Here is a 26,046-nt window from a genome sequence, read left to right as displayed (position 1 = left end):
CTTGAGGTCAGACAAATCCGTTCCAATGAAAATTTAGCAGACTTGTTCACCAAATCTCTACCAAAGTGCACATTTCAGAAGTTGGTACAGGGAATCGGATTACGTCGGCTTACAGATTTGAAGAATGCGGAATCAGGGGGAGATACAATTCAGGGGGAGCATCCATGATACATGCATGTTGTACTCTTTTTCCTTCGCTTAGGATTTTTCCCACTGGGTTTTTCCTATCAAGGTTTTAACGAGGCAACCTAAGCATGCTCAACACCATCCGGGTAAAGTTGTACTCTTTTTCCTTCGCTATGGTTTTTTCCCACAGGGTTTTTTCCAAGCAAGGTTTTAATGAGGCAACTGATGTTGATATGTGGGCATCCAAGGGGGAGTGTTGTAAATGATGGATATGTTTGCCCACATGTGTATAGTAATGTGTATAGTAAAGTATCACATGTGTACTATATACTCATAAGCTAAATAGTAATGTTTTGTAATTTTCCATTGAAGTAGCTCTATAAATAGAGCAATTCAATTGTGCAAAGATTAGTGAATGAGAAGAAGAAAGAAAAGAGAAATATATCTAATAGCAATAATATACATTACTTCCTCTGCAACAGCTTGTGTCGGTATATTACTCTGCAACTGCTTCGTTCCTTCACCGAGTAGAGGTTATCTCTCTATGAATTTTGCCTATTTATAACAGTTATCCTATTAAAAATCCACTAATCTATTCTATCAAATTACTCTAGCACACTTTGATACATGATGAAATACGAAACATACCCTACTCTCATATGTTAATAGTCAAAATAGTATTGTCTTGCTACTTTATATTACGGTTTAATGATATTCATATTCACTTGTAAGTGAAAAGTTCTAAGTTTGATTCTTACCAAAGACGAATTTGAATCACAATTTTATGACTAGCTAATTGTGAGGCTTAGTCTACTCTGCAACCCCTTAGTGTAGATAATATCGTTTGTTAAAAAAAAAAATTGTGTTGCCTTAGAACTGGAAGTTAAGCATTTGGATTTTAAGATTTAATGTTATAAGCCCAAAATATGGATGTAATTTTGACCATATAACACAACCTAATCATATGATTCAAACTTTCTCTAGGTGCAATCACAATATTGAATAAAACTTGAATTAGATCGGTGGTAGACATTTTATAACGAAATAAAACCTCATGATTACTTCTTTGTTAGATATGTAAGTTCCAAACATATGTACAATTGCAAATCATAAGCATAAAGTAATTTCAAATATTTATTTGCTTCACAAAGAATCAACTCAATAATATTTGAGTTTACAGTCCACACTTATAGTGAGTCTGAGTATACCCACTCGTTTTTACTTTTCTAGTGTTGTAATTTGCAGTAGGAAGCAAACTTATTAAGATTCTCCAACCGAAATAAGGTTACAACAATAATAATAAAATCTTATTTTATTAAGTAAGGTCGGATGTAAAAATTCTAAAAAACTACTACGCTTTATTTTATACTAAATCTTTCATTAACTCCAAATACTCTATGTTTATTTTTAGAATCTTTTTCAAAGTTTTCTTTAGTCTTCATTTATCCCTTTTACTTCTAGTCTCGGTCTTATAGTCCGGCGCACTCACTTTTATTTCAGCAACTGTCCCCACACAAAAGCATCGTATTTAAAAGTGAAGTACTGTGCACTCTCACATAATCACAGAATCCCTATTTGTGTAACGCATGTGAATTCACTGACACTCCGTCTACTCACCTGTCGGCGCTCACACGCCTCCCTCCCCTCCCTCTTTCCCTCTTTCCCTCTCTCTCTCTTCCCTCCAAATCCCTCTCACCTCCCTTTCCCGTGACACCCCCTAGACTGACTGCACATCTATATAAAAACCTACCTCCCAACAAACCGAACCAAAACCAGAAAAAAAACTCACACTATTTATCAGACACTACAAAAACTCACCAAAACAAAACCAACCCAGTTTCCAAAACCATGAAAAAAACCCTCTCCTTCCCTCATTTTCTTGTTTCCGTTTTTACCCTAGTTGCCCTCATCGAGCTCCCAAGCTTTGCATCATCAAGCCATGACTACCAAGAGGCATTGTCCAAGGCCATACTATTCTTCGAGGGGCAGAGGTCGGGGGTCTTGCCTCAGGACCAGCGCCAATCATGGCGTGCCAATTCAGGACTCAGTGACGGGTGGACGTACAACACAGACTTGACCGGCGGCTATTACGACGCCGGTGATAATGTCAAGTTTGGTTTTCCGATGGCGTTCACGACGACAATGCTGGCTTGGAGTGTGATAGAGTTTGGAGATTCAATGCCTCCCAATGAGCTGAGGAACGCTCTCGTGGCAATCCGCTGGGCCACGGATTACTTGCTCAAGACTGTGTCTCAGCCTAACCGGATTTTTGTGCAGGTAACTGGTAAATAAAGTAAATTTAATAATTGTGGTTGTGGTTATGGTGGGGTGGTAAGGGGAGTGGGTGGAAAAGTTAATGTGTCTTCGTCTTGGTTGAACTAGTTATATACATGTGACTGAACAATGCTTCACTCTTTACCTTTAATTAGCAATTAGTAGTAGGTTTTTTTTATCTGCAAATTACACTTTAAAATGTACACGTATGAATGCTTAATTAAAATATATGCACATATTTCAAATTAGAATTTTCTATAAGAAGAAATCTTGATTATGTGTACACAGTCATAGATGTGTCTTGATTGAAAATAGTAATGTGTGAAGAACATTGTTTGAATCCTTACACGCAAGTAAGAAGTCATTTTTTTACTTGCAAATTAATATAACAAAAAAAATCATCAAACTAATCTGAACATACATAGTAAATTGTAATTTTGTAAGAGCTAAAGTTTTCTTCATATAAATACGAATAGGTAGAGGAATGTAGGTTGTGTTCTGTGGTCTCATTTGGATCCTCTCCTGAGCTAAGGAGAGGATCCTCCTGATCAAGGAAGGATAGTTGGATTTTCATCCAACGATTATAATTATTATAACTTTAAAATGATTCTTCTGTTTATAGAATCCAACGGTCCACGTTGGTCATGATATCTTCTCCTTGGCTCAGGAGATGATCCAATTCCGTCTCATGTAGTCCACTGGGTCAGTGTCTCATTGTGTTGTCAGGTTCTGGCCCCGTGGCCCCAGTTTTATCCAGAAAGAATCTAACAAGTTTCTTTTGATCCCTTCCCTTGGAATTGCGTGCATGGCATTGCATTGCATTGCATCTGTCTGCCTATAAAATTTGACAAAGTTTACAACAACAGAATCCCAGACCCTGAATTTATCAAAACTTAACTGTGGAGGAAAGATAAATTGAGTTCCCTCCTTTCCACAAGTGTACTCTATTTGTTGGTTTCCAGAATTTGAAGTTTAACATATACATCTGATGAAATACTTTACTTAAAAAGTTTTGAAGTATTTATCACTTTCTTTTTGCTGCATTTACATAGTTGTGATTTTGTCATAGTTTTCTTCTCAACACATTGGTTACTAATATATATATATTTATTTAATACATTCATCATTTTAAAAGTTAGATATACGATAAAAAAAATTATATCTGACTATATATTACCACCTTAACTCTAATATTCATCCAAAAGAAAATTATTCGAATAAAGTGTTTAGAAATAATTATCACAAAGGAATGTGAACCAATTAGTCTTAAATAATTATCATCTATGGGTGGACGGACGTCCATCCCACTTTTTGACCCTAAAGTCCGTGAGTTGCATCTTGCCTGCATGGGACAAACACTTGTCTCATCAAGCTTTGTGCTCCATATGGATAGGACACAAATAGTCCTCAAATTTCTTAATACAAAATAAGTCCGAATATATAGAACAGTTTGCCCATTGTTACCGATTCAAATAATGTTTATGTTGCTAATGACAAGCAAAATTTGGCCATTTTTTGTGGGTATAACTTTGTTTTCATGAAATAATAGGTTGGTGACCCAATTATAGACCATAACTGTTGGGAAAGACCTGAAGACATGGACACAACTAGGACTGTATATGCTGTGGATTCGCCCAATCCCGCTTCGGAAGTCGCAGGTGAGACAGCAGCGGCCCTAGCAGCTTCGTCGATGGCATTCCGATCATCCGATCCTGGGTACTCGGACACATTGTTAAGAAATGCCAAGGAGGCCTTTGAGTTTGCTGATACTCACAGAGGTGCTTATAGTGATAATTCTAACATTAAAGATGGTGTCTGCCCATTTTATTGTGATTTTGATGGTTATCAAGTAAGTCTATATATATATATATATATACACACATACACACACACACACACGCATATCTATTTATTATTTTTTATTTATTTTTAAAACATAATACATGCAACATGCATCCACTTATTTTGAATTGTACTTAAAATTAATTCATCTTGTGATGTTTGGTAGGACGAGTTGCTGTGGGGGGCAGCATGGTTGAGTAGGGTCACTCAAGATGGTGGTTACCTAGACTACATACAAAACAATGGCAAAACTCTTGGTGCCGATGACAACATAAACGAATTTGGTTGGGACAACAAGCATGCTGGCCTAAATGTTCTAGTCTCCAAGGTCAGATTAAAATTTCTCAACATATATATAATATGAAATCGAATCTTTGGTTATATTTTTGTACCGATTTTATAGCACATTCTTTTAAAATTAACACGATATTAGCCCTTAAATATAATTAGAAAATCTGAATTTTGAAATTGACTTTATCAAAAGCATAAACTTTTCTTTTCTTTTCTTTCTTAGCAAGTCTTAGAAGGCAACATGTACAATCTCGAATCCTACAAATCATCGGCAGATAGCTTCATGTGCACGTTAATTCCGGACTCATCATCATCCCACATCGAGTACACTCCCGGCGGACTCATCTATAAGCCGGGAGGCAGCAATTTGCAGCATGTAACTTCCATCACATTCCTATTACTTGTTTACGCGAATTACCTTTCACGGACCTCGCAGTCCCTAAACTGCGGCAACATAAACGTCAGTCCAGCGACCCTACGCCAAATCGCCAAGAAACAAGTTGATTACATTTTGGGTGATAATCCAATGGGATTGTCATACATGGTTGGCTATGGTGACCATTTTCCGCAACGCATTCACCACCGTGGCTCTTCGTTGCCATCTATCAAGGACCACCCCCAAGCCATTGCTTGCAAGGAAGGCTCAGTGTACTTCAACTCTTCAGGCCCTAACCCTAATGTTCTTGTGGGTGCCCTCGTGGGAGGTCCAGGAGAAGACGACTTTTATGGGGATGATCGTGCAGACTTTAAGAAATCTGAGCCGACCACTTACATTAATGCACCATTTGTTGGCGTTTTGGCATACTTTCTGGCTAATCCAAACCCTAATTAGCACAAATTGGTACTTGGACAAGGATGTCATTTTTTGTAAATAATTCATATATCAGGATTTCAAAATTAGGGAAAGAAGAAAGATGTCTCTCATCTTGAGAGCAAAGAGAGAAGAGGCTTAATTGGTCTTTGGAAATTTAATGTATACTGTTCAGGTTTTTGAGTAACAAAAAGTTTTTGTGATATTTCTATAGAGAATAAGAGAGATTTATTACATGTAAGATGCATATATTCTTTTGATTGCCCTAGTGGTTAAAATATTTATCTTCAATTCATTACGTTTCACATTCAAACCCCCTTCTTATAGGTTAATATAGAATATCGTTTGTATTTCAAAAAAATATATGAAAAAATAACAATCTTTCACTTTGTTAAGAAATTTGTCCATATGCTTCCCCCCCCCTCTTTTCATTAACACGTGCGTACATAGCACCATGCATGTGTGAATGTTGCTAGTATAATTTAAACGTGATCACTCTTGGTTAACATGCATGATTCGTCCAAAACAAAAAGAAATTCTCTCATTACTCATGGATGTTTCAGTTACTTAAGCCCAATTATTTATACATTTCCATCCACTCTGTGTTCCAATATAATTAGACAGTCCTAGTGCTTCATTAGACAACTGCATGTGGATTCGAAAATCAAACAAGAAAAATAATTAAAATTAAGAAACTGCTTACACTTACTTGTCGCAAGTTTTAAAAAAAAAAAAAAAAACAATGATCACGAAGACAAACACTGCTGCCTTCAAATATATTCTCTCTTTATTTTGAAAATGCTGCCTTCAAATATATTCTCTCTTTATTTTGTTTTCATGGTATTTGCTTAATAATCCAACAAATGAAAGAGGTTTGTCTTCACTGATCAGGTCACCGTGCCTGTGAATCTCTGCATGCACATGAAACATGAAAACTGCCAGTATGGCTCTCGAGTGAACAACACGGGCATTTTTCTTTTGTGATAGAATTATGATTAAGCGCCTCGGGGCTCATTAACAACAAAACCTATATTTGGCATTCTAATCGCCTAGATTTGGCATTATCCAATTATCAATATGCAAATCAACCAGAAAAGATATAAATTATATAAACCATCCTCTTAATTAATCGTTCTCCGAATTCTCAAATTGCCAAGGGATTTTTTTTCTACTTGAAGAAAGTTGGGGTTTCACTATAAAATCAATTGCAATATGAGAAGTAGTCCCTAAAGTAGTCCAACTTACTTATAAGCCCATGCAAAGTCCATTCTTCCATCAATTAATGTGGGATTCATTCTCAACACGTCCCCTCACGTGTGGCAAAATTTCAAGCCTAACATGTGGACAATACAAATGGAGTGACGTGGGGCACGTGTGGCTGTTGGGATTCATATATGGGCCAACCTGCTCTAATACCATGAAGAAAGTTTAGATTCCACCACAAATTAAATTGGCAATAGGGGGAGTAGCCTAACTGACTTATAAGCCCATGCAAGGTTTCTCCTCCCATCAATACAGAAAGTTGAGAATTCCAATTAATCAAATTACTGCATACTCAGATGCAGACTAGATTACCGATATTGACACCAGGAGATCAATCATTGGTTATGTAGTGTTTTTGGGTGAATCTCATCTATTGGCAATCTAAGACCTTGGGTACCGGTGGGATGCCGGCCAAAAATCTCCGATAGTCAAGTTAGTAAGTAATATTAAGACTCAAGTAGTAAGTAAGAGAATAAGCAAAGAGTCTGTATAGATTGCGTTATATGTGACCAAAGTTATGCCCTAAATGCGGGTATTTATACTAGTCGGGAGAGATACCTTTTAGGACATGAAATTCGTATTAAACGGGGAGAATTCAAGAGAATATCTAGGATTAGATATTGTTTCCTCTTAGGAGTGTGATTACTTGCAGCACCACGCCAACCCCTAGATTGTAGAAATCTCCAAGAATATATGGAACCTATTTGATTTGGGTTTCATGTCTTGCGGAATAAGAATGGTCAATCTCAGCGAAGTTGGCAGACTTCGCCTACCTTTCCAGAGTACAACAGGATGTACGTGGTGGCATCACTAGTCCGTTTGAGCAGCGTAATCCTACCAAAACTATTGAGCCCATGACCAGATTTTTGAGGTACGCGTATTTCGATCGACCTTACTCCAGCCTTGAAAATTTTATGGTCCCACACCAACCAAGCTCAATTTGTCGGATTGTAATGTACTATTGATGTCGTCGACAAGAGTATACCCCACTCATCACCAATTTTACCACCAATGACTGACTCCACATTGGCCGCATCAAAGAAGATCTCTAGAAGCTCACCCACCAGCTTCTGGAGAGGACTTTTTCTTGCTACTATCCGAGCACCACTGTCTCCACCGAAGATTGTATCAAGAAAAGCCATCGGCTCAAATGGAACCGGACTTATGGAGGTGGTGAGTGATGCTCTCGAGGGTTTAAAGTTAGATGTCAGTCGGGTAAGGTATGCTTTCTGTTCATTTTTTTTATTTATTTTTTATTTACTATTCATATATATATATATATGTATATGTATATATATGTATGTATAATTATCAAAGAGACGGACCAACAACCTACTCCAACAATACTGATATTGTCCACAACTTAGTAATTGGAGTGGGATTAGGGTATTTAAACTCTCTTTTTTTCTTCATAGATACGGTCGATATGAGACATTTCAACACGCCTCATGTAGCTCTGATACCATGTAGAATTATCAAAAAAATAGGTCAATGACCTACTCCAACAACACCGATATTGTCCCCAACTTGGTAATTACCACATGTCCAATGTGTCAGGTGTGAGGTTTTATCACAAAAGACCTCGGTATTAGTTGAAATGGAATTATGGTATTTAAACTCTTTATTTTTTTCTCATAAATACAGTCGATGTGAGACATTTCTACAATATATATTGTCTTAAACATCTCTCTATTGTGTAGAAGAAGGTTCTGAGACAATTTTCTTAATTTGTTGTATCTTTATTGTTAGACACTATATGTATCAACTGCTTTTTAGACTGGCTTGGTATGTCTATTATCGTGTAACTCTTATATCTCACGTCTAAGAAGTTGATTAATTTTTCTCTTTATTTCTCAAGTCACAAAATTATTTTTGAAACATGGTCAGATAGTATTGTATATATGTCTATCTTTCTCATTCTGTGACTTAACCAAATAGACTCACACTATAAGAAAAAATGGATTAGGTGACGCAATTGTTTGTGGTGCCTAAAAATTCATTACATTTGGGTAAACTAAGTGAGGCTTAGAAATCGTCATATAAGAATTTTTGCGGGACACCAAAAATATTTTTGCGTCACATAAACATTTTATATTTGTCACAAACTATTGTGTGAGAAATTTTAACCACTGAATTAAATATTACCATGTAATGAAACTTTTAACATTTATCACAAAACAAAAGAGAAGGCCACGTGCTATGCAATTCATCACATATAGTATTAAAATAAAAAATAAAAAATACTGAAGTAATAATATCAAAACCCTCAAATTGTGAAACCTATTTCATTCAGTTCTCACCTCATCCATCTTCAGTTCCCTTCGTTCTTCTTTCACATCCCAGTTCGACGACCAACCACCTGGTGGTTTCCACCAACAGTGCCCTCGGCCAGTCTCTCACCCTATGTTGCTCGTTCACGAACTCTCTCCTCTCTCTGACTTAGGCCCCATTCGGTATTACTTTTTAACAAAAAACTGCTTCACTTTAAAGTTAAGCAATAAAAAAAGTGTTTGGTAAAAGTAAAATATCCTATTTGTTTTAAAAGTAATGACATCTAGACAACAGTTTTTAAAAGCAGTATGTAGGTTGCTCTTAAAAGTTACTATAATAATAAATAAATAACTATAAGGAATGTTTTCAATTGCTGTAATACATTCATTAGTTTTTAAAAAATGACATTATTTAGCCTTCCACGTACGTTTTATCTCTTAGAGAATAAAGTAACCATTACCACCTACCATCACCATTGTTGCCGCCACCATAATTAACTACAACCTCCACCACTGTTACCACAACCACAACTGCCATTACCGTTACCATCGCCACCATAACTGTAACCGCCACCACTACTACCACAACCACAGCCGCCACTACCATTCTAGTCACCACCATTATAATGCCACCCCACCACCACCACCACTGCCACCACAACCACTAGCGATATCACCGTCCCTACTACCATTGTTACCTCTGCACCCAACCACCACATCCCATTATTAGCACCACCACCATGCCTCCACCATTGTTGCTACCATCACCACCACCACTGTCCCCGCCATTGCTGTTGTCGCCTCCACTCCTACTACTATATCCATTTTGTATTGTATACAATTATATCACTTTACATTAAAATTCTTTTACACAGTTTTGCATACCCATAATACTTTTAAAGTATAGTTAATCAAACGCTCATTTACTTTACTTTGTAGTAGATTATTCTTAAAGAACAGCAAAAATAGCTTTTCAAAAGACACAACAATCCTAAACTGACCCTTAGTAAGATCTAGATTGGAGAAAGAGAAATTCCCTTTTTGTTATACTTCTTTTAATATTTTTTGGATTTTCTTTTTCAATCAGATTTTGTACAAGTGTCATTGGATGATGAATTGGAATCATGGTTGAGAACTTTGGAGGAAAGGAAAATTTGGTAATGGTGTAGGTGTTTTTCTCGTCTGGATACATTTGGTTGTTTTTCCTCTATGGCTTCAAGTCCCGATTACCTTATATGAGAGATCATATCAAGCTTCCATAAGATAGTTTCCTGAAATTGCAATGGGAGAATGAACAATTAAGAGCTCAATTGGATTTACAAAAAGATGATGAAAGTTTGGTATTAAAGTTTAAGGCCGTTCTTGTTGCAAGTTAGAGGCATACCAGCAATAACTCAACGAAATCTCATCTAATGAAAATGTTTATCTTGAGCTAGAAGAACATGATTTGGAAGAGGACTTATTTCAATAATTATGTCTTTTATGGTAGTTTCAAGCATGCACATGGTAGACCTCTTCTCTTAGCACCTCAATATGTCTTGGACTTCTCTTTTGTTACTACCTTAAGCTGTCTATATATAGGTGTGTGTGCCTTTCATGACAAATTGCTATTGTTGAGATATGTCACCATGAATTAGATTGATTTTGGGATGTTTATGTTAATTTTTGGGATGCACACTTGGTCAATGTATTTGATTTATGTGCGTTAATTGTTGATTAATGAAAATGTTCAGTATTACCGTATATTTGTTCTGAATTGCAATTCTAGATTATGAAACAGGAACAAGTAATTAATTTGTAACATATCTTTCCTAAATATGTATTTGATTTTAACATATGTGAGAAAAGATGCGCCACATATTAAAGGAATATGTGACGATTTTAGCGCCACTTAGTGTAAATTATATCATTTTGGGATCAAATTGGGTGACGATAAAACCATCACTTTATAATTCTAATATGAGACGAAAAAATAGGTCATTGACCTTCGTATTTTATGACGCTTACTTCTTCACTTATAAATCTAACTAGCCTTCATGCATGCGCTCACGCGCGTGCAGAAGGCATTTTTTAAATCACGGCGTACTACGCACGACTTACACGTTTTAAATGTATTTACATGTGTAAATTGACAAAAGGAAAGTCAAATATTTGAAGTAAATAAATAATCTTAGATCATACTAGAATAAACCCCTCATAAACCAATTAAAGCAGTTGAATTCACATAATAAATCGGTCTCTATAGAATTTACAATAAGAATAGAGAAAATAATATTTAATGAACAATTGATTGAATCACATTATTGTTAGCCTATTGTGAGGCCAAGTCCACCCTCTCTTTCTTAGTGTAGATAATATTGTTTGTTAAAAAAGCAATTATTTGACAACTAATTTAATCACATTATTATCCGTGTGCGAAAGACCTTTTTTATAATCAGCATTACACACCTCTTACGATGTTTTGAATGTGTTTAAAAATAGAGAAAATAATATTGAATGAACAACTAATTGAATCACATTATTGCTAGTTCATTGTGAGGCTAAGCCCACTCTCATCCTCCTTAGTATAGATAATGTCGTTTGTTAAAAAAAATGATCATTTGACAACTAATTTAATTACATTATTATCACCATGCAAACAACTTTTAATTGGGAGTTTTAACGAAAAGCCCACAGTACTGTTCACTTTAACGAAAAACCACATTTTTACACTAAAAAGTCAAACCTGATACTATTCACTTTACCCTTTATTTTGTCCTTATCATTAAAACTCAAAGTTTTCAAGTCCTTTTCATTAGTTTTCTTTTTTTTTATAACCAGGTTTGAGAGAGAAAGAAAGGCAGACGGAAAAACAATGAAAATGAGGAGAGAGAGAGAGAGAGAGAGAGAGAGAGAGAGAGAGAGAGAGAGAGAGAGAGAGAGAGACGTGAGGGATGAGAGATGAGAGAGAGGGGGACAGATGGAACCCTAACATTTTTTAATCTTATTTTTTTGTCCAACAACCCATTAGTTTATATTTTATTATGATCAAATTACCAAATTACCCTTGCATGATTTGATATATTATTTTCAGAGGTTTTGAATTTTTTTGGCTGAGGGATAGTTTGGTCCAAGTATTTTTGTCAAATGGGATGACCCCAAAATTTTGTCGCCATCCGTGAGCCTCTCGCTTAATATATAATAGATATATGACAAAGTCATCGTCACGTAAGGAAAATAAGCGGCGGCTGTAAAATTCGCCACGTCAGCTATCCATGACAATGTATAGGTTTATAATTGTGATGCTGAAATTTTGTCACACATGATCAACCAAGACGAATTTTCATATTTATATCACGAATATTTGTCATCACAAAAGCCCTAATTCCTTGATATGCTCATGAAACCCACGGGACTAAGTATTCAAACGACTAAAGGTGAGGCCACCCCTAAACAAGATTCCCCTCAAAAGGCTGCCAAAAAGAAAATTGGCACCTACCAACTTAAGAAGCTAAAATAATACCATTGAAGTATCTAGTAGTAGGATGCTAACGTTTTCTTGATGAGTTGTTGGTATATTGATACCAATATTTTGCTTACCAATATGTAAGAGCACTAAAAGATAGGTAGATAGTTTGTGTTGCCTCGTGCCACCAAATATATTAATGGGTCTCATTGCACCGACTTCGCAGGTCCTAACTCATGCCATTATCATAAATAGTGTTTTTTCTTGATCAATCAAGAGGCTAATAAATAGTTTGTCACATTTTGCAACATTATGAATTAAAAAATATTTGGAGTAAAAAAATTATATTTAACTCTAAATTTGACTAATTTGGTCTCTAAGAGCAACTCCAGCCTTGCTGGTTGCTCGGGCGTCAGGCGAGGAGAAAGGGCCCTCGGGCCGGTGGGAGCAAATCCAGCGGGGAAGGGCCCGAGTGAGGGTGGGAGGTCGAGCGAAGGGGGGGTGGGGAGTCGACGGGCCTGTGGCCCGAGGGTTTTGTATTTTTTTATTTTTTTTGTGTCAGAGAGAGAGAGAGATAGCTTTTGTAATTTTTTATTATTTAAACAAACATAAAAAACTATTATTTTTATTGCTTATTGCCAGGGGGGAGGGTTCCAATGGTGTAGATGTAAATGGCAATTACTGTTTATTAATGGTAATCACTATTCATTTAAGGCAGTTACTGTTCAATATGATGGATTGAATAGTGGATTGCCAGGGGGAGGGCTCCATGGGTGGAGTTGCTCTATTGCATCGAAAAAGTTGGAGTGTGCTATTGACTTTGGATCTTTAAAAGATACAAAAATTATACTTAAGTTTAAGATTAATTTAATCCCCCTCTCAAATGCACAAGAATTAATAGTTAAAAGTCAAATTTGACCTCATATGCATTTGAAATATTATAACTTGCACCACAAGTCAAATTATAACTTTGTGATTGAAGATAGCCTTACATTATGATTGGATGAGAGAAATAAACTTCGAATTTGAATAAAAAGTCAAAATTTGTAAATTGACATGCACAAATTCCCTTATTTGGATTCATAAACATAGGAATTTAGAATTTCCGCGTGGAAAAAACTTAGAATTTGGGACCTCTAATTCCTAAGTTTAAATTTCATGTAAATATGTGTCATTTTCCAATTTATATGATTGAGAGCTTAAATATAACAAATAATGCATTCAATTCCATTGTTCTTTTAGGTTAAGCAAACAAGAAAATTCACAAATTCTAGAAAATAAAATCCCGTCAATTCAATTTCCATTATTTTAAAATTCCTTATTAATCTTAAATTTCTTTATCCAAACATAGTGTTAGTCATTCTTTGTTGCGGACAATTACAATAGCTGTGAAGAATTTTAATTTTAATTTTTTTATAATTTTACTAAATAACTTGTGCTTATGTGACCGAATGTTACTTGTAGTAATGAAAATAGAATGCTTAATACAAAGAGGCAATAAGTGCCCCAAAAATGTGTGGCTCCTAGCTACTAAGGCAGGGTTGATGGTGGAGTTTGTGTCCTATCTAGATGTACATCGACAATTTGCTTTTCAATTGATACAATGTGATCAAGCAATGCATGAGATGTCATTCTTCGTTGTTTGTTTGCAAAATTTATCAACACTTCTTTGGCAAAACCAGACCAACCCACTTATCACTTGTCTTTGGCTTCGGTTAAGTCATTGTCTTTTAGGCTAGGTGCGCCCAGGCCACTTTAAGCCTGCTCAACCAACAGTTTAGCTGGTTAAACCATACTATTGTTTTGACCCACATCCTTGAGGTATCTCGGAGTTGTACCGGTGTTATCTTCAACTGAATCACTTAGGTTCGTTGAGGGTGTTGAGTCCAATGAGCCTATCAAAGTGTACGGTTTATCTCAAAAAATCTAGATACAATTGAAAAAATCATCTATCTACGATCAATCACTTCTCTGATGTGAGACGATTGTATGAGATTCTTAATAATCCCTACCTTGATGAAAACCATCATCTAAGCCAAGCCCCCACCACATACCATCTGAACGGTCCATGATCTCTTAGCACAATCTCCGCAGTGCAACTCCTCCCAATGAAATCGGAAATTTTCTTAAAGTAAATTGTAGCAATGTTCCTTCAACTTTAATCAAATTGGAGCAATGATCTCTCAACTAAAAATCCATCACCATTGGTCCCTCAACTTATCAAAATGTGTAGCTATAGTCTTTTTCATCAATTTCGTCAAAATTTTGTCAAAATAAATTATGTTAGAATAATCATTTATATAATTAAGGTCCCTCAACTCATCAAAGTGTGTAATTATGATCGTTTTCGTCAACTACATAAAAATTTTTGTCAAAACGAGTTATGTTGGAAAGACCATTGCTATAATTAGGTTAAAGTTAAGAGACTATTTCTCCAGTTGAATTAAAGTTGAGAGACCAATGGTAATGAATTTTTATTTAAGGGACTATAGTTGCACGTTTTGATGAGTTGAGAGACCAATGGTAATGAATTTTTATTTAAGGGACTATAGTTGCACGTTTTGATGAGTTGAAAGACCAATGGTAATGAATTTTTAGTTGAGTGACCATTACTCCAACTGAATTAAAGTTAAAGGATTATAACTATAATTTACTCATTTTCTTAAGTAGCAGCTAACTCCACTCTTCAACCAACTTTCACCGTAGTCGGATGCCTCGAGGGAGCTACTCCAACAATTAGGTTGTCGATAAAAATTATCAGCTAAAAGTTGGGTTTTGAGGATGCATTTGATACTTACCATTTTAAATTATTTTTACAAACATTTTAACTTTAAAAAAATTCAAATTTCAACCAAGTTTCTTTTAGAAATGCAAACCGAAAAACTCGAAACTTCACCACTCTTTTAAAACTCAATTAAACCTCTTTTCAAATGTCTTTTTCATAAATGATTTATAATAGGGTAGGGATGGGCGTAGTTTAGGTTGGATCGGTTTCACTCCAAAATCATAACCAAACCATTTACAATAGAGCAATCTGATTCGGTTTCAGTTTTGACTAAAATTACTAAGGAAACCAAACCAAACAAACCAAGATTGAACAATTTGATTTGATTTGGTTCAGATAGCTTGGACTTAAACTCATTTATTTTCTCTTTTTCATTTTTATTTCCAACTTTTTAAGCTCAATTACAATAACAAAAATTCAATAGTTGGCTACATTTTTTTCTTCTAGCGAATCAAATCAACCTATACCATCAAACTTAGAGCTTAGTAACCAATACAATTACAACTCAAAGATCTTCAATGTTCCATAAACCTTCAAGTTCAACATCTTTACTTTTTAGCCAATACAAAGACTACGTGTGTAAAACAAAATCATTTAAATATCAATATGAAAGTGTGATCCAGTTCAGTTTAAATGGGTTTGCGAAAGCTCTAATGTGCAACCAAACAAATTTATTACGGTTCAATTCAGTTTTTGGACCGTTTGACTTTTATTTTAGTCGTCAAAACCAAACCAAACCAGCAAATAGTCTGCACTCATCCTTACAATTGAATGTTAAGAATTGAATTCACTTTATTATCGAGTCCTTTACGTTTATTAAAATATAGGTATGAAAATCATTTTACTTATCAATTTTTTTCATATCTCGTCACTAACACATAAAAAATTAGAAAAATTGTGAGTTCCTCTTTACAATCAGTAATCAAATACCTAAAAATTTTGATTTAGATCAACTAAGGGGTAAGTTGATCCAAACAGCTGCAAAGCTGGACATGTGTATGACGTGGCTCCCAACAAATTTTGTCTTTTTTTTTTTTTGAGGAACACTCCCAATAACTTTTGTCCGGGTATAAGTAAAACAACGTAGGAAATCCCGGTAAATGAAAAAGTGAATGAAACCAAATCCGATAGACTTGTAATTCGTACGAATCGTTATTCGTTTCTTGGGTCGTCTTCTTCCTTCCACAGATTCCGTCTGTTTCTTCTCCCCTATCAAAATTAGGGTTCACAATGGCACAAGGTACGCTCCTCAACCCCCAAATTTTACTCCATCTTCGTCGTTTATTAATTTCACGTTCCTGTGAGTTTACGGTTTTTCTTATTTTTTGAATCTGAAAAGGGTTTAGGGTTTATGTTCAATTTTGCTATTTTATTTCATTTTAATTGTGGATAAGCATCTGAAACTTCAAACTCTACTTCCTGTGGAATGAAAACCTAAAGCTTTTTAATTTGAAATCTGTATTACTTAGTGCAGAAAACAGTAGTCATATGTAAAGTAGAAAATGATATGTTGCAGTATATTCCTGTGTGTATTTATGTAAAATGATTGTCTATGTGGGAATGTTTTGCGTTGATTGTTTTCGTTTTGGTAGTTTTCATTGAAATGTTTGAAAAACCTTCGTCTCGCTTTGTTTTGTAATGGAGCATTAATTTATAGGGGAAACTTAGGTGATGAGAGGAAATTTTGTAACTGATCGAGGCTTAGACATAAAATGATAAAAATTTCCATCGGGACAAATTGGGGTTTGATCAATGCATAGATTATCGAGTGTAATCATTTGGAGACTTTTTGTGTTTTACTGGTACAGTTAGACATTCTTGCAAAACGCGAGTAGTTTACTCCAAGGTCGAATTTTCAGGGGAATTGGCTTCTAATGTAGAAAACTCCATTCGCCTTCTTGCTTGGTTTGTTTAGTTCCCCTTACTTTATTGGAACTTGCATTTTGAAGCTTGAATTTACTCAAAAGAAACCCTTGGACAAACCACAAATATGGATCAGCTAAAAGAAACAGAAGATTGGTCAAGGCATGTTGTGTGCACTACCATTCTATTGTATTCGTCGTTAATAGCTGTTTCCGGAATCTGTTGGCCTTTTGTTCCAGTATTAGTATGAACTTTCATGTCTGTTATATTGATTGTATTTTTTTCGGTATTACATGAATATGTGAATATCATGAATGAAGCCATGTTAGGTTTCTCAGGTATGGTCCAAAAAGGCTGTTTCCGATGATGTCTGACCAGCATACTGATGTTCTTCCAAAATGATTGGAAGCTAGGTTTTTTTTTTTGTATTCAGCTTTTTGCGCGGGGGCTCTTACATTTTTATTTTTGGGATTTTTTCTTTTGCTCTAAGTTTTCATGTCAGAATGGAAAAGGGACATGAAATTTGTATGTGAACTTTAAATTGAACGTGTATAATGACAGAATTTAATCACAATCACTTGTCAGCATAAATTGTTTTGTATTTGAAAAAGCATGGCTTGTACTTATTTCTACTTACTGTTCCCATTAAATTGTAGCTATGGATGTTGGAGATGAAGTGAGGGAAGGCACTATTCAGTCTCTTATCATGGATTCCCTAGAGTCTATTAAGAAAGGCGAGGTACTTTCTCCAGAAGACAATGCTTGGGTTGATTCGTGCCTGATTAATGAATTTGACGTTTTCGATGACAACTGGGATTCTCTGAAAGGTGCCTTAAAAGAAATCCTTAATTCCCAGCCACCCGAATCACTCAGCTCTTCCGCACTTGTAACTGATGGTTTACCCGGGGGAACCGACATTGAGGTACTTCCTTCTCGTGAGAGGGCAGAAACAGAACAACTCCGAAGAAGAATCCGAAATGCTGTTCTTGGTATTGGTGAAGAAGCAGAAAGAAGTGATGAAGATGATGATGGTGACATGCCAACCGATGAGGATACGAATAATTTGCAGTCATCAACTTTTACGGGAAATCCATTTTTGCCAGGTTACAAAGATGACCCGAGAATGACCGAAAACCCTGAGTTAGGAGCCGATATCAGCTCTTCGTTATCTGAGATGGAGCCGTCAACAAAGGATATTTTCAGGGTTTGGGATTTGGATGTTCCTGCGGAGGAAGACGACCTGGTAAAGCAGTTGACCAAGGCCCTCGAAGAAAGTTTGCCTCAACCGGTCGCATCAACTTTTGATGATTCTGATGTATGGAAAAGTATGAAAGTAGATTCGGTCGATGATCTGGTTTCTGGGATTGCAGATCTATCTTTGGATCTAAACTCTTGTTAAACATCTTATGTATATTAGGATTTCGTTATTCGTTGTGGTGTTAATAATCGACTTCCCGTTGTTTCACAGTTTCACCGAAACACTGCTTGTGCAAATCATGAATCTGCTACTTGGTGAGACCCATTAAATTAAACCAACCTATCGCCGTGGTCTATGTGGCGGGGAAAATCACCAGAACGATCGGAGAAGCTGACCCGTAGTGTTGTCCACCGTCCACGTGGGATTCCCGTCTCGTCGAGCCTTACGTTAAACCGTAGCCATTAGTCAGTAAGAAAGGGGAATGACAAGCAAGAGAGATCATACCATAACAACCTCATATTTGCTTCCCCTTTGGAGGGAGGAATCTCTTGAGACGAGTCTGTTTTGGACGCCTCACATTGTGAGCGTCATGCTTTTGTCTGTTTGCTCAACTGAAAAAAAAGGGAGAGATATGATGGCTGTTTTTTACAAGGTGAGAAAAAACCCTCGTGTCTGAACCACGCACGCAGCCGGCCAAGTCAGCAGGTTATCATCCACACGGCGGGCCGGGATTGGCCGGAGCACAACAGCCTCAAATTTGACATCTTTTTTACACACAACAGTTATAAATATAGAGAGTGAGTGCATGTGTGGCAAAGAGCAAGAGAGCTTTGCCAGAGGAGATAAGATTATATTAAACTTTGCTCTCTCACTAGGCTGCCACTCTTTGTAGCTAACAATGGCTTCTGCATCTCTCCTCAAGTCTTCTCCGGTTCTCGACAAATCTGAGTGGGTGAAGGGTCAGACCCTCCGCCAGCCTTCCGCCTCTTCGGTCGTCAGATGCCTCCCCACTGCCCCGTCTGGTCTAACCATTCGTGCCGGTTCCTATGCTGATGAGCTTGTTAAGACTGCTGTAAGTTTTACAACATTTTAGTTACTATAAAATTTGTACAATATCATTATTCTCTCTAGAATATATACGCAAGAAAATCTAAAAATCTTGAAATGTTATCTTGTTAAAACAGTTCGACACGTTTCTAGACTCGTAATCTGAACTATTATCTATTGATAAGGTAGATTTTTGTTTGAACATGCGGTACAAGTTGATAGTCTGATAACGTAACATACTAAACTGTTTTAGTCACGAAAAGTTTATCTTTAAATTGCACCTTTGCCTGTTGAGGTCTGAATTTGATGAGGTGTGGTTTTTGTTTTGGGTATAGAAAACTGTTGCATCCCCAGGCCGTGGAATCTTGGCCATGGACGAGTCCAATGCAACTTGTGGCAAGCGTCTTGCCTCAATCGGGTTAGAGAACACTGAGGCCAACCGCCAAGCCTACCGTACCCTCCTTGTGACTGCCCCTGGCCTTGGCCAGTACGTCTCAGGTGCCATTCTCTTCGAGGAGACTCTCTACCAATCCACCGTTGATGGAAAAAAGATCGTTGATGTGCTCGTTGAGCAAGGCATCGTCCCTGGGATTAAAGTCGACAAGGTAAGTGACTGAAACGTAAAAATTTACATACCAAAGCAAGCATTACTTTAATGTAAGCATAGTATTAGTACATAAAACTTATGGTAGCTAAATGTTCTGATTATAACAACAGGGTTTGGTGCCCCTAACGGGTTCCAACGATGAGTCATGGTGCCAAGGTCTTGACGGTCTTGCCTCTCGCACAGCTGCCTACTACCAGCAGGGAGCTCGTTTCGCCAAATGGTAAGGATCAAACCTGTAATCTCCATGTTATGTTGGTAATTATATTCTTGCTCATTAAGGTAGATCGATGACAATCAAATGTAACATAATTACCAACTCTGATGAACTAGGCGTACCGTTGTGAGCATCCCCAATGGCCCATCAGCTCTTGCAGTAAAGGAAGCAGCATGGGGTCTTGCCCGCTACGCTTCCATTGCTCAAGTAAGAGAACTGATATCCTATGCAAGTTATGATTTCAAATTGATTGACTAATTGCTATTAAGTTGCTACTTAGACCACAGGGTTTTGTTTTGTGTCTAGTTAGGATGTGTTTCTAATTGAGAAAGTGTTTGCTTCTTGATTCTTTAGGACAGCGGGTTGGTCCCAATTGTCGAGCCAGAGATCTTGCTTGATGGTGAACACACCATTGAAAGGACTTTCGAAGTGGCCTTGAAGGTCTGGGCCGAGGTTTTCTTCTACCTAGCTGAGAACAACGTCTTGTTCGAGGGTATCCTCCTCAAGCCAAGCATGGTTACTCCTGGTGCTGAGGCCAAGGAAAGAGCCACCCCTCAACAGGTTGCTGACTACACCCTCAAGCTCCTCCACAGGAGAATCCCCCCAGCTGTCCCCGGAATCATGGCAAGTGTTTGAAAAACTTGACGCTAATTAAGTGTTTCTGTGATGAGAATATATTATGTACTGATGTTGGAATTGTGTTTTGTTGAGCAGTTTTTGTCTGGTGGACAATCTGAAGTTGAGGCAACCCTGAACTTGAATGCGATGAACCAATCACCAAACCCATGGCACGTGTCCTTCTCCTACGCCAGAGCTCTCCAAAATACCTGCCTGAAGACATGGGGAGGCAGACCGGAGAACGTGAAGGCAGCTCAGGATGCTCTGCTCATCCGTGCCAAGGCCAACTCACTTGCACAGCTGGGCAAGTACACCGGAGAGGGAGAGTCAGAGGAGGCAAAGAAGGAATTGTTTGTCAAGGGCTATGTGTACTAAGTAATTTGTACCGACGCTGTAGATGATGAAGAACAAAGGGAAGATGATGATGTTGATGTTAATGGAGGAACCAGACATGCATCTCTAATGTGTGTAATGCTTTATAGCCATGAAAGACTATTTTTGTTGAACATTTTATGCACCTTTTAGCAAGTTAATAAACTTCTTGGTGATGAGAGAGTTAGCCGGTAGTTATTCAATCAGATATTACAATGCTTGTGATTTGCATATTCAGTTCATAAATTAAACTCAACCCCGAAAAAAGCTCGAATTTTTCAGTGATTTCTCCCACTCTAATTCACTAAGATAAATAGTCGAATCATTAGACTACATCATAATCTACCAAGATAACCTAGTTCGAATCATTAGACCACATCATAGGATACATCCCCGCCATGTGTTTCTCAGGATAAGCCTTCAACTTGGGCTCTCAGGAGAAAACGTTTTTTGCACATGTTGCATGAAACGGGTGCCCCGCATTCATGGTTGTATGGTAGCACATGATGTAGAGAATGTGAGACGCCCATTTCATGCAACGGGTGCTGCAGGAAAGTTTCTCTCCCTCCTTGGATCGCCTTTGTGTACAAGCACTCTGGTAAGAAGCTAACATAGATTTAGTAATCCTGATTAATTTCTCATTTGAAAGCCAAATCACGAGTTTTGGGAAAAGCATCCAAATTCATTTGAAGTTGGTTCACATTTTCTTCCTCAGAATTTTAAAAATGTCATCGCAGCGCAAGACCAATGTCAACAACGGTATTGTATTTCGATAACATAAACATTGAACAAACTGTACTAATAACTCACTTTTCTGTCTTTCAAGCGATACACATTGCTTTCAATAATACAAAGGTAGAGATTTTCTTCATCTAATCTACTTTGCACAACGAACGTGAGAGACTGATGCTGATCCAAAGAAAACGGAAAAGGTACAAGTAAGAATACAAGTGCACAGGTCAACAATCAAGATTCTGCAACGGTAATTTGTCCAGAACATCTGCAGCCACAATGTAGAGGAAGAGAAGGGTTAGTAAAATTCTCGGACAACGATGAGGAAGAACAAAGGTAATCTCGTTAGTTCAAAAACATGACCAGACAGAAAACAGAAATACAAATAGATGGGAATCTTAAACAAGTTGTTTATGTCTACACTCAACCAATTTCAAAACAAGTAACGAAACATATACAGCATATTCAAACCTTTGAAGATAAACTGAGTAACTAATTTTCTCCCCCGACTTATCTTTTCTTTGATCAAGGAAACAGTATAATGGGAAGCCAATACAATCTCCACCTCTTTATTTCTACCAAACCTTTAAAGACAGTAAGGCTAATATGCAAAGTGGAGGGAGAAGGCGACCACTCATATTCAGTTTGAATTCAAAGATATACCATGAGTCTCACATCATAGTTGAAATGAAGAAAAAAAATCCGCACAAAAACGACAATTCAAAGAGAGATACATGATTCATTCATAAAGCCTATGTGTTTGAGAAAATTCTTTTCTATCAAACCAGACTACTAGCAGTCAGATGTAAATAAAGTCTCCTCTGGGTTCCCTTATTAAGCTGACCTTTTGACAGCTAACAGATGACCTATACATATGTTATGTCATCACGGATTCATTATTGTCACATCTTATAGGTGAATCTTCCAGGTGAAGCATACAGCGGCACACGGGTTAGGGCTCACCTATCTAATTAACACCAACTTATGTGCTTGCTTAGAAAACTATTGCCAATTTGTTACTTTTTATTTTTTATTTTTATGTCATTTGATTATATGGAACCCTGCCCTTCCCACAAATGCATAACGGGTGCAATTTCCTTATAATGTCAACCATCCGTCTGAGTTCAAACTTATCATCCAAGTTCTTTGGGAAAAAAATGCATTACCAAGAGAAATTGCAGCTTTGTAAGCCTTAATTGTAACATTTTCTGCTAGCAATTAAAGTTGCTCAAAACCAAATATGGACTGCTGTTGGCATAAATGGATGGGTAGTTGGGTACCTAGAGAAAACAGTTTACATCACTTTAGTTTATTGACTCAAGTCCAAGAACACATGCCCACACTTGTTTATGTTGCATTCAAGAGTGAAAAGTATGGTAACCAAAAGTATGGTTCTTTGGGCCTGGTATAAAAAAATCCCTCCTTGTTAGTGACCCAATATAAGAAAGGTTTCACTCATTTTCTAGCATTTTGAAAGCAAAAATCTAATGCAAATACCCATGTATTTTACAAAAGCATGTGCAAACCATTGATCTGAGTAATCCTTTTCTTCTCTGAATTTAAACATATCAAAGTCATGCTAGAGAATTTTCCTGAGCTAAAAGCAACAATTTAACTTCATACAAGAAGATCTTGAAAACATAAAACAAATAAATGAGGACAATGAGATATGCCAAATGTACCTTACTCACTTTCCAGGCTACTTTCTGAAGGATTGAACAGGAACGACACTTGCAGATTCATCATTCACACCATTTAGAACACCCACACCCTGTTCCTAAATACGACAGCCAGATAAATATTGTTTTGATTAACCAGAATGCTTATAATGTGCAAATAATTAAAGGAACAGAACTACAGTTCACAACATTCAAACTGCACGTCAAAATGCATGTTCAGAAGACAAAGAATGCCTTGTTACTAAGAAGACAAGAATATGCCTTTTTAAAGAACCAGAACCAGCTAGTAAAATCAACATGGGGATATATATATAGATATACCTGGTTAGTTGAAGCTTGACCGCGTATTCTTTGGGGCCTGCTATTAAGATCAATGGGTGTATTGTCCATTTTGTAGTCACCATCAATATTGTTGTATAGGACTGCAGTTGGAGAGACATTGTGATTATGTTGATTCTCTCCTGTTTTTAAATCAGGCTGCTGATTTTGGTCCCTTTGTACCTTCTTTTGGTCAAGTGGTTGAAGCCCTAGTTCCTCTGAACGGCCAAGCTTATTCCCTGGAAACTATAGAGAAACGCCCCAAGAGAGAAAATAAATTAATCTCTGGAGGTCTATATATAAAACCTTAACCGGAACTCTCCAGCAGAGAGACAAACCTCAACTCTCTGTCTGAAGAGGAGATACCTCCCGTGGGTTCTTTTCCCACCGACATGTACAATCATATCACACTGCAGGCAAAGAGAACTACCATCTACCTCACAGTAAAAGAACGCTACATGTATGTTTTCCAAGGGAAAATAAGTCTTCAAAATCCTTCTACATAAGTTTAATATAGCTCACAAAAACTAAAATTTTAAAACATTGAAGTCTAGCATACCAGGTGCATTTTCGCAAATATCACAGCAAGGAACATCACTAGGTGTGGCTATCCCAACCCGTACATGTCTATTGGCAAGTTTATTACACAGATGGACCTGCAATTCCAACACAGAGAACAAAATCATGCCTCTACTATAATTTGACAGGAGAGCTATAAAGGCAAAGAGAGAAAGGGCTAAGAATTTAAATAAGCACGACAAATGTTCGGTAGTGATGATTTCCATAAACACAAATGGCAGCAAAACTTCAACATAAAGAAGCACACTAGACTTGTGTATAACACATGATATTCGAACCATGCTACATTCAGATAGCAAGCCATCACCAATCACTTCTCTAACCAAACATCTCAAAATTCATGACTAATATGAACTGTTGATTAAGTTAACCTATCTCACTTCCACAAATCCAAAAAGTATAGTATGACTCTAACAGCATCTGGGTGCTCATAATTTGATACGAAACATCGTATACTCGCCCGACAAGTACAACCAGTAAGCCCAATCATGCTGAATACGTTGTGATTTGTCAGGCAACAATATATCACAATAGCCAAAGTGGTGGATTGCCCTGGTGGTTAGGCTTTCCTCTTCCACCCACTACGTCCCGAGTTCAAAACCCTACCCCCTCCCCATTAGTGTAGATTAGTGTAGAATATTCCGCTTGTCCAAAAAACCCAACAACCTGTGATTTAGCTTGCAATAATCAAAATCAAGATTAACAACCAGAAAACAGACCTGCAAAACCCAAATTCCCAAAAAATTGCAAACTTTCAGTGCTAAGATCATTGGAAGGACTATACAACTAAAAGTCAATGTTTGCATATAAATAAAGGCAAAGGAAAAGAAGAAATGAAGAACCTTTTCGTCGCAGGAACGGCAGAGGGCGGCCTCGTCGGCCGCGCAGAAGAGGATGGCAGCGGCGCTCTCGCACACATCACAAAGCGTTCGCATACTGTCTTCCCACTTGTTCTCATCCCTCCTTCCTCCTCCAGAAAGCCATTGATTTTCTGGTTTCCTCAGAGACGGACAAAGGACAAAAGGGGGTGAGGGAGGGAGGAGAAAATGGAGTCACTTTATATATAGATAGTGGGCGGCTGGTACTTACTCTGCAAACGTGACGTTGACGTGTATGACAATTTGGTTTTTGTTTTTTAATTGCGAATTGTTATTAGCATTTCAAAAAGATGTGTGATATTCACACATTCTATTTTACTTCTCACATCATTTTTTAATTTTCGACCGTCTGATCGGATGAATTAAAGAAGATCAACGGACATAAATTATCAAGAGGTGTGTGAGAAGTAAAATAGGATGTGTGGATAGCACACCCATTTCAAAAATCTCATTTTACACTTTAAATTTTCTACATTGAGAAAGAAAAATATACTTGTTAGAAGTATAGAATGAGATTTTTGAAATGCCAATAACACTTCTCATGGTTTCATTACTATTCATGGAATGAATAGATTTTTGGAATGAAATTTCATTTTCCTTGATTTCATTACTATTTATGGAATGTGTTTCTCATGGTGGCTCCACTTCAATTTTCACTTGAAATTAAATCCTTCCACTACCCATTAATGGAAGTAGATATGTGGTCTTGCTTTCATGGACCATGCCAGAACATTTTTAATATACTATTGCAGTTTTAACGAATATAGTTAAACTACAATGCATTGAAAATGTACGCAATACAACAAAATTCACATAAATTACAACGTAGAAAAG

The 26,046-nt window shown here is 37.0% G+C and overlaps 4 protein-coding genes and 1 long non-coding RNA gene across 8 annotated transcripts; 4 read left to right on the top strand and 1 right to left on the bottom strand.

Moving 5' to 3' along the window:
• Window positions 1-1,695: 1,695 nt before the first annotated feature.
• On the top strand, window positions 1,696-5,549 carry LOC103453816 (endoglucanase 24-like). The gene is made up of 4 exons (XM_008393397.4): window positions 1,696-2,403; window positions 3,950-4,249; window positions 4,409-4,570; window positions 4,757-5,549. Exons 1-4 carry the CDS (start codon window positions 1,975-1,977, stop codon window positions 5,363-5,365), a joined length of 1,500 nt encoding a protein of 499 aa, XP_008391619.3. The 5' UTR covers window positions 1,696-1,974; the 3' UTR covers window positions 5,366-5,549.
• Window positions 5,550-7,587: 2,038 nt separating this feature from the next.
• LOC139188905 (uncharacterized) lies at window positions 7,588-10,620 on the top strand. Its single transcript, XR_011572312.1, has 2 exons — window positions 7,588-7,827; window positions 9,965-10,620. It is a non-coding gene; the product is annotated as an uncharacterized lncRNA (long non-coding RNA).
• A 5,363-nt stretch (window positions 10,621-15,983) lies between these two features.
• LOC103453790 (fructose-bisphosphate aldolase 1, chloroplastic) lies at window positions 15,984-21,205 on the top strand. The gene is made up of 7 exons (XM_008393369.4): window positions 15,984-16,347; window positions 17,627-19,240; window positions 19,551-19,820; window positions 19,933-20,042; window positions 20,153-20,243; window positions 20,391-20,660; window positions 20,751-21,205. The coding sequence occupies exons 2-7, from the start codon at window positions 19,067-19,069 to the stop codon at window positions 21,027-21,029; spliced, it is 1,194 nt and encodes a 397-aa protein (XP_008391591.1). The 5' UTR covers window positions 15,984-16,347; window positions 17,627-19,066; the 3' UTR covers window positions 21,030-21,205.
• LOC103453791 (uncharacterized) lies at window positions 17,629-18,369 on the top strand. The gene has a single exon (XM_070806129.1). The coding sequence runs from the start codon at window positions 17,629-17,631 to the stop codon at window positions 18,367-18,369; it is 741 nt and encodes a 246-aa protein (XP_070662230.1).
• A 569-nt stretch (window positions 21,206-21,774) lies between the features above and the next one.
• Window positions 21,775-25,416, bottom strand: LOC103453788 (B-box zinc finger protein 18). Of its 4 annotated transcripts, none has more exons than XM_008393366.4 (6): window positions 25,177-25,416; window positions 24,315-24,411; window positions 24,094-24,209; window positions 23,759-24,001; window positions 23,441-23,535; window positions 21,775-22,026 (listed from the first exon to the last, which is right to left on the bottom strand). In XM_008393366.4, exons 1-5 carry the CDS (start codon window positions 25,267-25,269, stop codon window positions 23,458-23,460), a joined length of 627 nt encoding a protein of 208 aa, XP_008391588.1. In that variant the 5' UTR covers window positions 25,270-25,416; the 3' UTR covers window positions 21,775-22,026; window positions 23,441-23,457. The 4 variants fall into 4 exon arrangements, with proteins under 4 accessions (XP_008391588.1, XP_008391589.1, XP_008391590.1 ...); XM_008393367.4 differs by having other exon boundaries at window positions 23,450-23,535; window positions 25,177-25,376; XM_008393368.4 differs by having other exon boundaries at window positions 23,441-23,529; window positions 25,177-25,376.
• Window positions 25,417-26,046: the final 630 nt, after the last annotated feature.

The sequence above is a fragment of the Malus domestica genome, chromosome 10 (assembly GCF_042453785.1).
Source record: "Malus domestica chromosome 10, GDT2T_hap1".
Classification (NCBI taxonomy): domain Eukaryota; kingdom Viridiplantae; phylum Streptophyta; class Magnoliopsida; order Rosales; family Rosaceae; genus Malus; species Malus domestica.
This window is presented reverse-complemented; position numbering and strand designations above follow the sequence as displayed.

Coding starts and splice junctions, on each gene's coding strand:
- LOC103453816 (XM_008393397.4), top strand. CDS start 1,975: ATGAAAAAAACCCTCTCCTTCCCTCATTTTCTTGTTTCCGTTTTTACC. Junction 2,404..3,949: donor CTAACCGGATTTTTGTGCAG/GTAACTGGTAAA, acceptor ATGAAATAATAG/GTTGGTGACCCAATTATAGA. Junction 4,571..4,756: donor TAAATGTTCTAGTCTCCAAG/GTCAGATTAAAA, acceptor TTTCTTTCTTAG/CAAGTCTTAGAAGGCAACAT.
- LOC103453791 (XM_070806129.1), top strand. CDS start 17,629: ATGGATGTTGGAGATGAAGTGAGGGAAGGCACTATTCAGTCTCTTATC.
- LOC103453790 (XM_008393369.4), top strand. CDS start 19,067: ATGGCTTCTGCATCTCTCCTCAAGTCTTCTCCGGTTCTCGACAAATCT. Junction 19,241..19,550: donor ATGAGCTTGTTAAGACTGCT/GTAAGTTTTACA, acceptor TTTTGGGTATAG/AAAACTGTTGCATCCCCAGG. Junction 19,821..19,932: donor CTGGGATTAAAGTCGACAAG/GTAAGTGACTGA, acceptor TTATAACAACAG/GGTTTGGTGCCCCTAACGGG.
- LOC103453788 (XM_008393366.4), bottom strand. CDS start 25,269: ATGCGAACGCTTTGTGATGTGTGCGAGAGCGCCGCTGCCATCCTCTTC. Junction 24,412..25,176: donor GCCGTTCCTGCGACGAAAAG/GTTCTTCATTTC, acceptor TTGGAATTGCAG/GTCCATCTGTGTAATAAACT. Junction 24,002..24,093: donor TCTTCAGACAGAGAGTTGAG/GTTTGTCTCTCT, acceptor GTTTCTCTATAG/TTTCCAGGGAATAAGCTTGG.